At 54.5% G+C, this 13,214-nt stretch overlaps 1 protein-coding gene across 2 annotated transcripts in view; it reads right to left on the bottom strand.

Annotated features, from left to right (window-relative positions):
- Positions 1–1,886: 1,886 nt before the first annotated feature.
- LOC144724668 (uncharacterized) overlaps positions 1,887–13,214 on the bottom strand; it is a 35,616-nt gene continuing 24,288 nt past the window's right edge. Inside the window, exons 12-14 of one of the 2 annotated variants that reach the window (XM_078603969.1) lie at positions 7,748–8,686; positions 5,865–5,966; positions 1,887–5,026 (exon numbers count right to left, since the gene is read on the bottom strand). In XM_078603969.1, coding sequence (XP_078460095.1) covers positions 4,916–5,026; positions 5,865–5,966; positions 7,748–8,686 — 1,152 coding nt within the window. In that variant the 3' untranslated portion in view covers positions 1,887–4,915. Of the gene's footprint in view, positions 5,027–5,864; positions 5,967–7,747; positions 8,690–13,214 lie in introns of both variants that reach the window. The other variant, XM_078603968.1, reaches the window with a different exon arrangement.

The following is a 13,214-nucleotide window of genomic DNA, read 5'->3' on the forward strand; positions in this document are numbered from 1 at the left end:
GTGTTGTAGCTACTACATGTGTAGCTACTACATATGTAGCTACTTGTGCTACTGGGATAATGCGGCACTGCGTGTAACGGCTCGGACGACGATGTGATCGGAGCCACTTGATTGGGACACGGCCACGACACGGGGCCCTTGGGCTACGTCCTTGCCTGCAGCTCGTCACCTCCCCCCCCAGCCCCCCCCCCAATCTGGAACCTACTTGTCCTTGTGTGTTGTTTTTCTTCCTTAGCCCAATCCCAGCCGTTCCCCTCTAAGAGACCCGCTCTGTTTTCCGCTTAACCGCGTTCTAAACGTATTCCTCCAATCCCTTTAAAAGTCTGCCTACCGACCAATCACCGCGGAGGCGCCTTTCGACTAAATCGGAGACCTTTGTTAATTTTCAAAAATTTATTTGAAAATAGCCTATTGGATTTTGGGGTAATTTTTCAGTCATTGCATTCGCACCAGAGTGCGAACCCGGTGACCCAAGTTCGATTCCCGCTCACGGCCTACACCAGTGATGATTATCTGAACCGGTCCCGGTCCTGGGCCTCCCCTAGGTCGACTCGGCCTCAAATGAGTACCTGGTGCGGTGTGTAAACATCGCCACTGGGGAGACAAAGGCGGTCGGGCGTGGTGCTGGCCACCCACCCCCTCGTGCGCCGTGCCGGCCTTCATATGTGCTGCTCGCTAACAGCACTTGCCCCTACAGTCTGTTACAGTCTGTTACAGTCGGTCACAGGCTATACGGGGGATCTTTGTCTTTGGTGTGCAAACGTTTGCACTTGTTCCGGTGTGGAACACGAGCAGCGGAGTTGAGAGCGATCACCTCCAGCTGCGACCGGGACAGCACCGAGTCTCAACCCACAGGGCCGTTCCATCGTGGGGGGCTCTTCAAGCAAGGTTCCGCGTTGTTGGCATTCGGCGGCTGACGGCGAGTAGCCGAGTGGATGATGATGATGAAAACATCGGGTGTTCTGGGCGGGCTATAAAGCTGCAAGGTGGCTCGCAAAAGCACACGAATGCCAAAAACCAAAGTGCAAACCACCAACATGCACGCTTGTCAATAACAGCGTGGCCTTCAGAGGAGAGCAGATAAATCATCGGCGACGTCCGGGGGGGGGCAATGTGTGCCTGCTGTACTGCCAACGCCGCAGCGTCGCCAAATCGTTTGGCTAAAATTTGCAGCCCAGCGTTTGGTGGCATTGTTACCCCGCCCCGCTCTCCCCCCACCCCCCCCCCCAATATTATCCGTCCATCTTCGTCGAGACTCCGGCCCGACTCTGGCGCGAGTGAGCCGACTCAAAGCCACGCGCGCGAACTAGAGTCGGGTCCGAGCCATACGGCGCCAGTCAGCTCCGTCTATGAGCCTCCTCCTCCTCCGTCTTTGGGAGCTGCTGAGCGGCCAGAGCGGAACCCGAGCCACTCTTTAGAGGTCACGCCCGAGCCACTCTTTAGAGGTCACGCCGAAGCCACTCTTTAGAGCCACTCTTTAGAGGTCACGCCCGAGCCACTCTTTAGAGGTCACGCCCGAGCCACTCTTTAGAGGTCACGCCGAAGCCACTCTTTAGAGGTCACGCCAGAGCCACTCTTTAGAGGTCACGCCCGAGCCACTCGTTAAAGGTCACGCCCGAGCCACACTTTAGAGGTCACGCCCGAGCTACTCTTTAGAGGTCACGCCGAAGCCACTCTTTAGAGGTCACGTCGGTGCCACTCTTTAGAGGTCACGCCCGAGCCACTCTTTAGAGGTCACGCCCGAGCCGAGAGCTGTGTCTTAAGAACGCGGCCCAGATCCAAAACTCAGGTGTTCGGATCTAGGGAGCCGGTCAGAGTCATGGGTGTGACTCGACTCTGTGACGTTGTAACGGCATTTTTTTTTTAAATCAAACGCACAAAAACAATTGACGCTTGGTTTTATTATTATTTATATTTAAAAAAAATTGCATTAAAATGGTTGTTCATTATTATTGCCGATGGAAAGAGTTCGTCGCAAATCAAAACATTTCACATTTCAAGAAAATGTTGACGTTCATTTGTTGTTAAGGTTTTGAGTGGAAGTCGCCAAATGTCCACTGCAGTCCGAGGCACCATCGCTGATCGGCATCTTCACATTGAACTCCCGCGACCACACCAATCATCACCACCACCATCACTTTGGTCGTCATCATCATCATCATCACTCGTATTAATCATCACTACCAACAATCGTGTTAATCGTTAGTTGTATAATCAACATCTCTTACATTGGTAATCGTCATGAGCATCACGATCATCATAATCATGTCATTATTGCTATCTTGTTAGTAATCACCACGATCATGTCATCATCTAACATTGGACATCTTTGTGATCACCATCACCACGATCATGTCATCATGATCTCACATTGGTCATCATCATCGTCGTCGCCACCACGACATCGTTCTCATATTGTCACCATCGTCATCACCACCGTCACCTTTATAATCAGTAGTCAGTAACTCAAGGGAATGAGGCGTTGCTAGCTCAGCAGAATCACTGAACACGAGGAGGATGAGACTCATAGCCGGGCCTCACCGCGTGTTGGGGTAGGGGGGGGCAAAGACCACCCCCTCCCTTCCCCACCCAACCCCTCCCTCCCTCTATGCTGCTGTGCCCCCTGGCGGCAGAGCGGATAAGAGTCGTCGAACACGAATTCACATTCGCCACCCAGCGGCGTGGATTTAGGGTTGTTGGATCAAGGGGTTAAGATTGGGATAATGCGGGAACGGGGGTTCGTGCGAGGGTGACGGTTCGGACCATGTGATGATCAGGGCTGGTACAAGGGTTCGCCGTTAGAGCGAGGGTTTGGGTTATTTGGGTTGGGTTTTTGGGTGAGAGTTTAAATTATGGTTAAATTACGGACATGATTAGCGCAGATGGTTATGTGTAAGGACTGCAGTTATGATTTGGGAAATGGCTACGATTGGGGAATATTGTTTAGAGAGAGAATGAGGGTTTATGGTTAAAGTAAATATTTGAGTTAGGGTTATGATTACCGTTGCTATTCGGATTTGGATGAGACGGACGGTTAGGTTTCGGGTTAAGCTGAGGATTTAGGTTTAGGGTGGGCATTGGGCAGCATTCTGCTTTGTCGGTGACCCGGAGCCAATGGTGGAAATTCCACAGTACTTTGGCAGGGTTCGTTGTCACCATAAGACGTCTTATTCATTGCGAGCACATTTATTAATACTTCCAGTTTTCGCGACCAAGCACAGCCGTTCCCCATAAAATACAAATTTAAAAAAACAATACATTTTACATTAAACTATAACCTGACAATCACATTCATGACAATCATATTTCGTGAGTACAATCCCAGGCCACTAATCAACTTCCCCCCCTACCACCATTACTGCACTCCCCTCCCATGCAGCCTCCCATGTACCTAACGAATGCCAGCACGGCGCGCGAGGCGATGGTGTGATCGGAATCGCTGCTGGCCACCTTTGTCTCCCCAGGTGCTGATGTTCCAGACGCCTCGCCAGGCGCTCATTGAAGGCTGGAGTTGACTTGCAGGAGACCCGGGGATAAGTTGAGACGTCGCTCGTGACTAATATTGTCCGAGGGCGGGATTTCGAACTCGGGCGTTCTGCTTTTTTTTTCGCACAGCTTGCAAAGCGCTGCACCGCCAGGGCTTCAATTTAGGCGGAAAATATTTCCACACCCGTCGGACCACCGCCAATATTCACCATCTCCCTGGCTGCTAGTCACGTGCCACTTACTCCAGTCAACGAGCTGCCCGGGTAACATTCGGTGAGAAATTATGCACTGGCTCCACCTCTACCACCAAACAGAAACCATCAGGCATACGGATAGGCGGAGAGGCGGAGAGGGGAGAGAGGGGATGGAGAGAGGCATGGAGATACAAGGGGGAGACGTGGGAGTTGGGGAGGGAAATGGAGAGAGACAGGGGGAGATGAAGAGAGACAGGGCGAGATGAAGAGAGACAGGGCGAGATGGAGAGAGACAGGGGGAGATGGAGAGAGACAGGGGGAGATGGAGAGAGACAGGGGGAGATGGAGAGAGACAGGGGGAGATGGAGAGAGACAGGGGGAGATGAAGAGAGACAGGGCGAGATGGAGAGAGACAGGGGGAGATGGAGAGAGACAGGGGGAGATGGAGAGAGACAGGGGGAGATGAAGAGAGACAGGGCGAGATGGAGAGAGACAGGGGGAGATGGAGAGAGACAGGGCGAGATGGAGAGAGACAGGGGGAGATGAAGAGAGACAGGACGAGATGGAGAGAGACAGGGCGAGATGGAGAGAGACAGGGGGAGATGGAGAGAGACAGGGGAAGATGAAGAGAGACAGGGGGAGATGGAGAGAGACAGGGGGAGATGAAGAGAGACAGGGGGAGATGGAGAGAGACAGGGGGAGATGAAGAGAGACAGGGAGAGATGGAGAGAGACAGGGGGAGATGGAAAGAGACAGGGGGAGATGGAGAGAGACAGGGGGAGATGAAGAGAGACAGGGGGAGATGGAGAGAGACAGGGGAAGATGAAGAGAGGCAGGGGGAGATGAAGAGAGACAGGGCGAGATGAAGAGAGACAAGGGGAGATGGAGAGAGACAGGGGGAGATGGAGAGAGACAGGGGGAGATGAAGAGAGACAGGGGGAGATGAAGAGAGACCGGGGGAGATGGAGAGAGACAGGGGAAGATGAAGAGAGGCAGGGGGAGATGAAGAGAGACAGGGGGAGATGGAGAGAGACAGGGGGAGATGGAGAGAGACAGGGGGAGATGGAGAGAGACAGGGGGAGATGGAGAGAGACAGGAGGAGATGGAGAGAGACAGGGCGAGATGGAGAGAGACAGGGCGAGATGGAGAGAGACAGGAGGAGATGGAGAGAGACAGGGGGAGATGGAGAGAGACAGGGGGAGATGGAGAGAGACAGGGGAACGAGGTGGATGGGCTCAGGGCAAAATGTGAGTGGTGAAGTTTTGTGGGAAGACCCCGGAGTGGCCGAGCACGGTTCGATGCTGGGTCCAGGCCGCCTCCCGCATGCCCAGCAGCCAGCCGTCGTCCTGCAGGGGTCACGGGTCATGCGAGGTCATGGTCATGAGAGGTCAGTGGTTACAATCGTTTTTTTAATTTTTTACCAGGTAAGTTCCCGCTAAGCCACGTAGCTCTCTTTCAGAAGCGACCCCGGCCACCACAAATGATAGCTCAACGAAGTGGCTCATCACGCGGAGAACGTATAAGCAGCCAAATACCGTAAGCACGTATTTCCAAACGCGTGTGTTCTCTGACCGAGCGATCCCAGGTGTGTACGTGCGCGCTCACACGCAAGCTCAGGTGTGTACACTCCGCCGCAGACGAGTTAACGACGTGGACCCAAAATGCTCCCCGGTGGGCACACGAGTATTTTTCACGTCCGCGTTCGTAATCTTCCCGCGTTCGTAATCTTCCCAGCCGTACCGCCGCTTCAACAGCCGCGTCACCACAGCAATGCCCGGCTGGTGCGTTCCCCGCGTTATTATTGCTTTTGTTTAATTATTATAATTTAATACGAATTTTCTTTTTCCCAGGAAAGGCTCGTCGCGTCCCAGCGTTTTCTGTGCGCCGTTTGCCCCCCAATTGAGCGATCGGCGAGCAACTCGGAAGAGATGTAACGGCGGCACACGAAGGCCCGCACTATTTGCCGAATGACGCTGCGCTTTGTAGGGGGACGGGAGCATGTTCGCACGGTTGGCGCCACGCAGCGGCTATTCACCAGGGCGGCCTGCCAATGCCTGCCTCTGCACCTCCACGTGGCTGTGTGCCCGTGCGGGACTTACCGCGTGTGTGCCTGGGTGGGCGTGGGCCCCTCCCCCACCCCCTCCACCCATGGGCCCTCCCCCCCCTCGTGTGTGAGCTGCCCACCTGCTCGTGGCCGTGCGTGTAGTCGAGCACCAGGAGGACGTCACCCTCCAGGAAGCTCAGCTCGTCCGTGTCGGCGGCCTCGTAGTCGTGGCTCGCGCACACCTGGCGCAGGTGAGGGCAGCGGGCAGGGCCAGGAGAGTATAAGGGGAGAGTGTTGTGTGAGAGTGTGAGAGAGTGTGTGAGAGTGTGAGAGTGTGTGAGAGTGTGTGAGAGTGTGTGAGAGTGTGAGTGTGAGAGTGTGTGAGTGTGTGTGAGTGTGTGAGAGTGTGTGAGAGTGTGAGAGTGTGTGAGTGTGTGTGAGTGTGTGAGAGTGTGTGAGAGTGTGTGAGAGTGTGTGAGAGTGTGTGAGTGTGTGTGAGTGTGTGAGTGTGTGTGAGTGTGTGAGAGTGTGTGAGAGTGTGTGAGAGTGTGTGAGTGTGTGAGAGTGTGTGAGAGTGTGTGAGAGTGAGAGAGTGTGTGAGAGTGTGTGAGAGTGTGAGAGTGTGTGAGAGTGTGTGAGAGTGTGAGTGTGAGAGTGTGTGAGTGTGTGTGAGTGTGTGAGAGTGTGTGAGAGTGTGAGAGTGTGTGAGTGTGTGTGAGTGTGTGAGAGTGTGTGAGAGTGTGTGAGTGTGTGAGAGTGTGTGAGTGTGTGTGAGTGTGTGTGAGTGTGTGAGAGTGTGTGAGAGTGTGTGAGAGTGTGTGAGTGTGTGAGAGTGTGTGAGAGTGTGTGAGAGTGAGAGAGTGTGTGAGAGAGTGTGTGAGTGTGTGAGAGTGTGTGAGTGTGTGTGACCGTGTGAGAGCGTGTGAGAGTGTGTGAGTGTGTGTGAGTGTGTGAGTTTGTGTGAGTTTGTGTCGGGCGTGGTGCTGGCCACCTACCCCCTCGTGTGCCACCGGGCCGGCCTTCATAGGTGCTACTCGCAAACAGCACTTGCCCCAACAGTCTGTTGAGGCTAAATGGGCGATCTTTGTCTTTGTGGTGCTGGCCACCCCTCCCCCCTACCCTAGTGTGCCGTGCCGGCCTTCATAGGTGCTGCTACTCGTTAACAGCACTTGCCCCAACAGTCTGTTGAGACTATACAGGGGATCTTTGTGTTTGGGGAGCGGTGGTGCAGCGGTTAGCATGCTGCGCTATGAACCCGGTTACCCGAGTTAATTTCCCGCTCACTGCTCCCAACACCAGTGACAATTGAATCCTTCCTGGGCCTCCCCAAGGTCGACTCAGCCTCAAATTAGTACCTGGTGCGGTGTGGAAAACATCGCCGCTAGGGAGACAAAAGCGGCCGGGCGTAGTGTTAGCCACCCACCCCCTCGTGTGGAGTGCCTGCCTTAATAGGTGCTCGCTAACAGCACTTGCCCCAAAAGTCTGTTAAGGCTACACGGGGGATCTTTCTGTGCGTGGAGTGGTTGTTGAGAGCGCACTGCGCTACGGTGTCCGGCGACCTCGGTTTGATTCTCAGTGCCACGGCGAACATCAGCGGTGACATCTGAACCAGTCCCGGGCCTCCCCCTAGCTCGACTCAGCCTCAAATGAACACCTGGTGCGGTGTGTCAACATCGTCAAAGCATCCCCCTGCTGTGATGTGCAAGACGTCAGTACCCGGGCATGATGCTCGCCGCACATCCAACCACGGGACCACCCCTACCACCTTAATAGGCGCTCGCTAATCTCGCCAGGGCCATACCACGTGGAGTGCGCGCGAGACCTCAGAAGCTGTAGCCAAGGGGGTGGCCCAGCCTGGACATCGCTTGGATGAGCGACCAGCAGGGGGCAGTGCAGAAACAGAAATTGTTGCAGCGCTTTATTGTACTGCACTCCTATGCTCTCCCGCCTAACAGCCCACCACTGATCGGCGTGGTGAAGTATAGTCAAATAACCCTTGGGGGGGGGGGGGGGGGTGGAATACCTTGAAAAGATATCCGGGTGGCAAGCTGAGATTCGCGGCATCTCCTTTCCTCTCGCTGGTGACATCGCCATCACCTCCACCCGTGTCTCCGTCGCTCCCTCCTCTGTGCTGCCCTTGATCGGGATCCCGAGCGGCGTCATCTTGAACCCCGACCGTCGTCGCTTGGAAATCCGCGGAAGCCGCCTCTGCGACGGCCACGGAAGTGGGGGCCGCGGCGCTCGGCGCGCCCTCGGAAGCCGTGCCGGCCAACCTCGAGAAATCCCCGGAAGCTTCTTGAGCCACAACGTCTTGCCCGGGGACATCATCGGCAGCTGTTTTAGCCACGCTGCCTCGTCCCGGGATATCGTCGGAAGCCGCACTGGGGACACGGGGCTCTGAAGTTGCACCGGTCGCTTCGGAAGCATCCACGGAAAGCGGTTTAGGTTCTCCAGAGACATCCTGGGAAGCAGATTTATCTTGGAGAGAGACATCCTCCGAAGCCGATTTAGTTTCTCCAGACAAATCCTCGGAATCCGCGGGGGTGACGACAGAGAAATCCGTGGAAGCAGGTCTATCTTCCCCAGAGACATCCGTGGAAGCAGGTCCATGTTCCCCAGAGACATCCGTGGAAGCAGGCCCATCTTCCCCAGAGAAATCCGTGGAAGCAGGTCTATCTTCCCCAGAGACATCCGTGGAAGCAGGTCCAACTTCCCCAGAAACATCCGTGGAAGCAGGCCCATGTTCCCCAGAGACATCCGCGGAAGCAGGCCCATGTTGCCCAGAGAAATCCGTGGAAGCAGGCCCATGTTCCCCAGACACATCCGTGGAAGCAGATCCATCTTCCCCAAAGACATCCGCGGAAGCCAATTTCGGCCCTCTGCATTCATCCGCGGATGCTGCGTTTGCGTTCTCCGCTCCGTTGTGCGTGGCGTTGGGCGCGTTGGGTCTGGTCGCGTCTCCCTGCTAACCGCACGACAGCAGCAACAACAACAAACGCAAGATCACGAGCTGATGCAGAACGTTAGAACTGTTACCGTACTTACAGATCGTGCCGCCACGTCAGTCAGGCTCAGCCCCGAACCTGTGGCCCGGTGTCAAGAGAGCGATGGCAAATATTTCCCCGCTCGAGTCTCAGGGCTCCTTATCAGGAGGATGTTGCCACATCGTTTGGCCAGGAATGCCATTAATGGGAGTTGGAGGAACCAGGCAGACAGCCCCAGCACGCATACGATGCGGAGTGGGGGGTAACGTGCAAAGCTCCGTACAGATGGATTCAGGAATTGCTGTACCGCCATCTACTGGCCACCTCGCAGGCCTGTGTTCAGGAGGAGGAGGGTGGTGGTGGTCGTGGTGTCATCTCCGCCTCAACAAAGGGCGTGTGCACGTACTTGAAAATGGCAGCAACATTTACAACAACGCAACAACCACAACAACACTTACAACAACCACAACATTTACCACCACAACAACAGACTGGTCAACGTGATTGCCATCATGTAATATGGATTGTCATCATCATTACTATCACATTGGTTATCATAATTATTGTCTTCATCGTTATGAAATCATGACAATATTGTCATCATCACTATCATATTGTCATCACCGTCATCACTACAATTTCATTTTCACGTATGCACCGTATGTTGAACTTCTTTCGCACCGTACGTGGCCAACCGTGCTAATCGAAGGACATTTTTGCGTCATCATCGCCATCGCTATCGGAGCCGCATTCGCGCTCGGACGCCGCTTACCCAGAGTGACTTCACCGACGACCGAATCGGTGCGAGCTGCAGTTCACAGCCACAACGCAGCCCCCTCTCGTACCACCCCCCCACCACCCCCCCACCATCCCCCCACCACCCCAGGTCACGACCGCCACGAACTATCGCCGATCCGGCCGCGTGGCGCTGCAGACGATTTTCCCTTTGCGGTTTCATTAGTCGGGTGAAGCGGCCTTCCGCTATCGACAATGGGACCCCCCACCCCCCCCCCGGGTCTTATCGCATCGCCGCAGGCGCATCAGCGCGCACCCGCCGGGAGACACGGGGCTTGGGCCATGACGGTTCAGTGGCTTCTGAGCAGACGCGCCGCGTACACTCCTAATACACAGGTGCAGACAAAGATCCCCCGCGCAGCCTCGGCAGACTGCTGGGGCAAGTGCTGTCGGCGAGAAGCACCTACGACGGCCGGCACGGCACACGTGGGGGTGCTACGCCCGGCAGGCGATGTTCTACTCCACACCGTGCCGGGTACTCATTTGAGGCTGAGTCGACCTAGAGGAGGCCAGTACCGGTTCAGATAATCGTCACCGGTGTTTGCCGCGAGCGGGTTTGTAGCGCCCTGGGCTAACCGCTACATTTCCGCTCCCTACAGCCAGACACACATACACGATATAGAGACAAAGATCCCCCGTATAGCCTCAACAGACACTGGGGCAAGTGCTGTTCGCGAGTAGCACCTATGACGGTGAACATGGCACACGAAGGGGGGCCAGCACCACGCCCGGCCGCCTTTGTCTCCCCAATACTGCTGCTTATGCACAGCACCAGCTACTAATTTGAGGCCGAGTCGACCTAGAGGAGGCCAGTACCGGTTCAGATAATCGTCACCGGTGTTTGCCGCGAGCGGGTTTGTAGCGCCCTGGGCTAACCGCTACATTTCCGCTCCCTACAGCCAGACACACATACACGATATAGAGACAAAGATCCCCCGTATAGCCTCAACAGACACTGGGGCAAGTGCTGTTCGCGAGTAGCACCTATGACGGTGAACATGGCACACGAAGGGGGGCCAGCACCACGCCCGGCCGCCTTTGTCTCCCCAATACTGCTGCTTATGCACAGCACCAGCTACTAATTTGAGGCCGAGTCGACCTAGGGGGAGGCCCAGGACCGGTTCAGATAATCGTCACTGGTGTTGGCCATGAATCGGGCTCGTAGCACAGCGCGCTAACCGCTGCACTACCGCTCCCCCGCAGATGGAGAAACGCACACAAACACTGAATCGTGTGAAGAGACGCACAGATATCCACAGAGACCCATCAACAAAAAACGAGCACACACGCGGACCCAGTCGCGGACACACACCCGCACTTAAAGAAGCACAATATGAGTTACACACACAGAGTCACACACACAACAGAGTACAATAGAGTCACACACACAATAGAGTACAATAGAGTTACACACACAATAGAGTCACACACACAATAGAGATATACAATAGAGTTACACACACAATAGAGACACACAATAGAGTTACACACACAATAGAGTTACACAATAGTTGCACAATAGTCACACACACAATCGAGTTACACATAGCGCCGGATTAAGGCGCGGGGGGCTTTAGGGGCCGAAGCCCAGGGACCCCCCGCCAGCTGGAGGGGCCTCCAGAGATTCAGTGAAAAGTTATTTCATCTGTGAATGCCGAATTTTATTTGTTGTTAGCCTTGTAAAAAATCTATTTTACTTTTCTTTTGAAAATATTACTGCGGGGCCCTCACAGTGCCTGTAACCCAGGGGCCTACACAATCTTAATCCGGCCCTGACTACACACACAGAGTAGAGTTACGCACAATAGTGTCACACACACAACAGAGTTACACACGCAGACGGAAACAAAGATCCCCCGTATAGCCTTTAACAGACTGTTGGGTCAAGTGCTGTTAAGCGAATGGCATCCTACGAAGGCTACCGGCACGGACACACCAGCCCTTGCAGGCCAGCACCACGGCCGATGTTTACCACACACCACACCAGGTACAGGTACTGATTTGAGGCAGAGTCGACCTAGGGGAGGGCCAGGACCCGTTCTTACGACGACGACGATGATGACCGATGAGGCTTATCCCGTCACCCGCAGGGAATTGAGCAAAAGCATCGGACGTGAAAATGTTGCGGGCGGAACGAAACGTGAAAGGGTGACACCACCGGCCTATATAACACGATCCACTTTCCTGTGATGATTATATTCTTCTTATTGCAACCGCGGCGCAAGAGTCAAATTGCCGGCGCCTCGCTCTGCCGCTCGAGCAAGCTAATGAGAGTAGCAACAAAAAATATGTAAGTCACCGTTCATCGACACCTTCTTTAAATAATCACGGTCACAACAGCAACACTAATAGCAATCTCGGCAACTGTGGACTCACAATGATGACAACCACACGCATCATCCTTCATTATCCAGCAGTGGATTGACATCACGCGTTTTACATTTAAATAAGTAATCGTGTCCGGGGGTGTTTGTAGTAATTGAGGATTTGGCAGAGCAATGGACGAACCCTGCTGGCAGATTAACCCGGAGTTTCTTATCGGACTCGCTCAGCCGAACGTGGGCCCCGGCTGCGCTTTTCTTTTTTCTCGCTTGGACACGGGGAGCGGTGGCGCAACGGTTGGGCACACCGCACCACTAATCCCAGCCATCGCCACCAGAGCTCACGTTCCCTGCGGCTGCAGCGGACGGGAGCAATCGGCTCAATCGGAGACATCACAGTCGTTCCCACACCTCCACAAGGGTGGAGTTGGTGTGTGCCTGTGCGTGCGCGGGCAGCGCTAGTCTCGTGTGCCACAGCGGCCTTCATAGGTGCTGGCTAACAGCACTTGCCCAAACAGTCTGTAAAGGCTTCACTGGGGATCTTTATCTTGTGTTTGTGTGGGAGCGGTGGTGTAGCGGTTAGCGCGCTGGCAATACGAATCTGGCGACCCGGGTTCGATTCCCGCTCACGGCCAACACCGGTGACGATTATTTGAACCGGTCCTGGGCCTCCCCTAGGTGGACTCGGCCTCAAATGAATATGCGGTGTGTAAACATCGCCACTGGGGAGACAAAGGCGGCCGGGCGTGGTGCTGGCCACCCACGCCCCTCGTGTGCCATGCCGGCCTTCATAGGTGCTGGCTAACAGCACTTGCCCTAACAATCTGTAAAGGCTACACGGGGGATCTTTGTCTGTGTCTTGTGTGTGCACGTCGCGACCGAAACCGCAGTCCCTGGAGGCGAGAGGCGTTTCCTGTTTTGTTGGCTCCAACTTTGTTTCTTGTTCAAAATACTGTAGCGCTTGCAACAGCAAGAGTAATAATATTAATAATACATTAACACAACAAACGAACACACAACATTCAAGAGAAGTGCCTGTTGGCGCTCGCTCCGTGATTTGCAATTTGCATCTTCGGGGACAAATCACGATCAATGTGTCACCGTGGCCCTCGCTGTCGATGTTACCGCTAGACTATTGTTTTATTTTACCAGTGAAGGCGCCGCTGAGGTCTACACAGCCACATGTGATAGCTCAACGAGGAGGCTTATCGCGTGGAAATTGACAGCAGCCAAATAATGCAAAGGCACGTTTCTGAGTGTGGAGGGGGGAAAAACCGGAGAACCTGGAGAAAAACAAGCCACACGCGACCCACGGGGAGAATATGCAAACTCCAAATATACAGGTGTCAGGATCGGCATCTAGCCCACGGCCTCCTGTGTTCATAATCAA

This window comes from Lampetra planeri, chromosome 21 (assembly GCF_965212315.1).
Source record: "Lampetra planeri chromosome 21, kcLamPlan1.2.h2, whole genome shotgun sequence".
NCBI classification, from domain to species: Eukaryota; Metazoa; Chordata; class Hyperoartia; order Petromyzontiformes; family Petromyzontidae; genus Lampetra; species Lampetra planeri.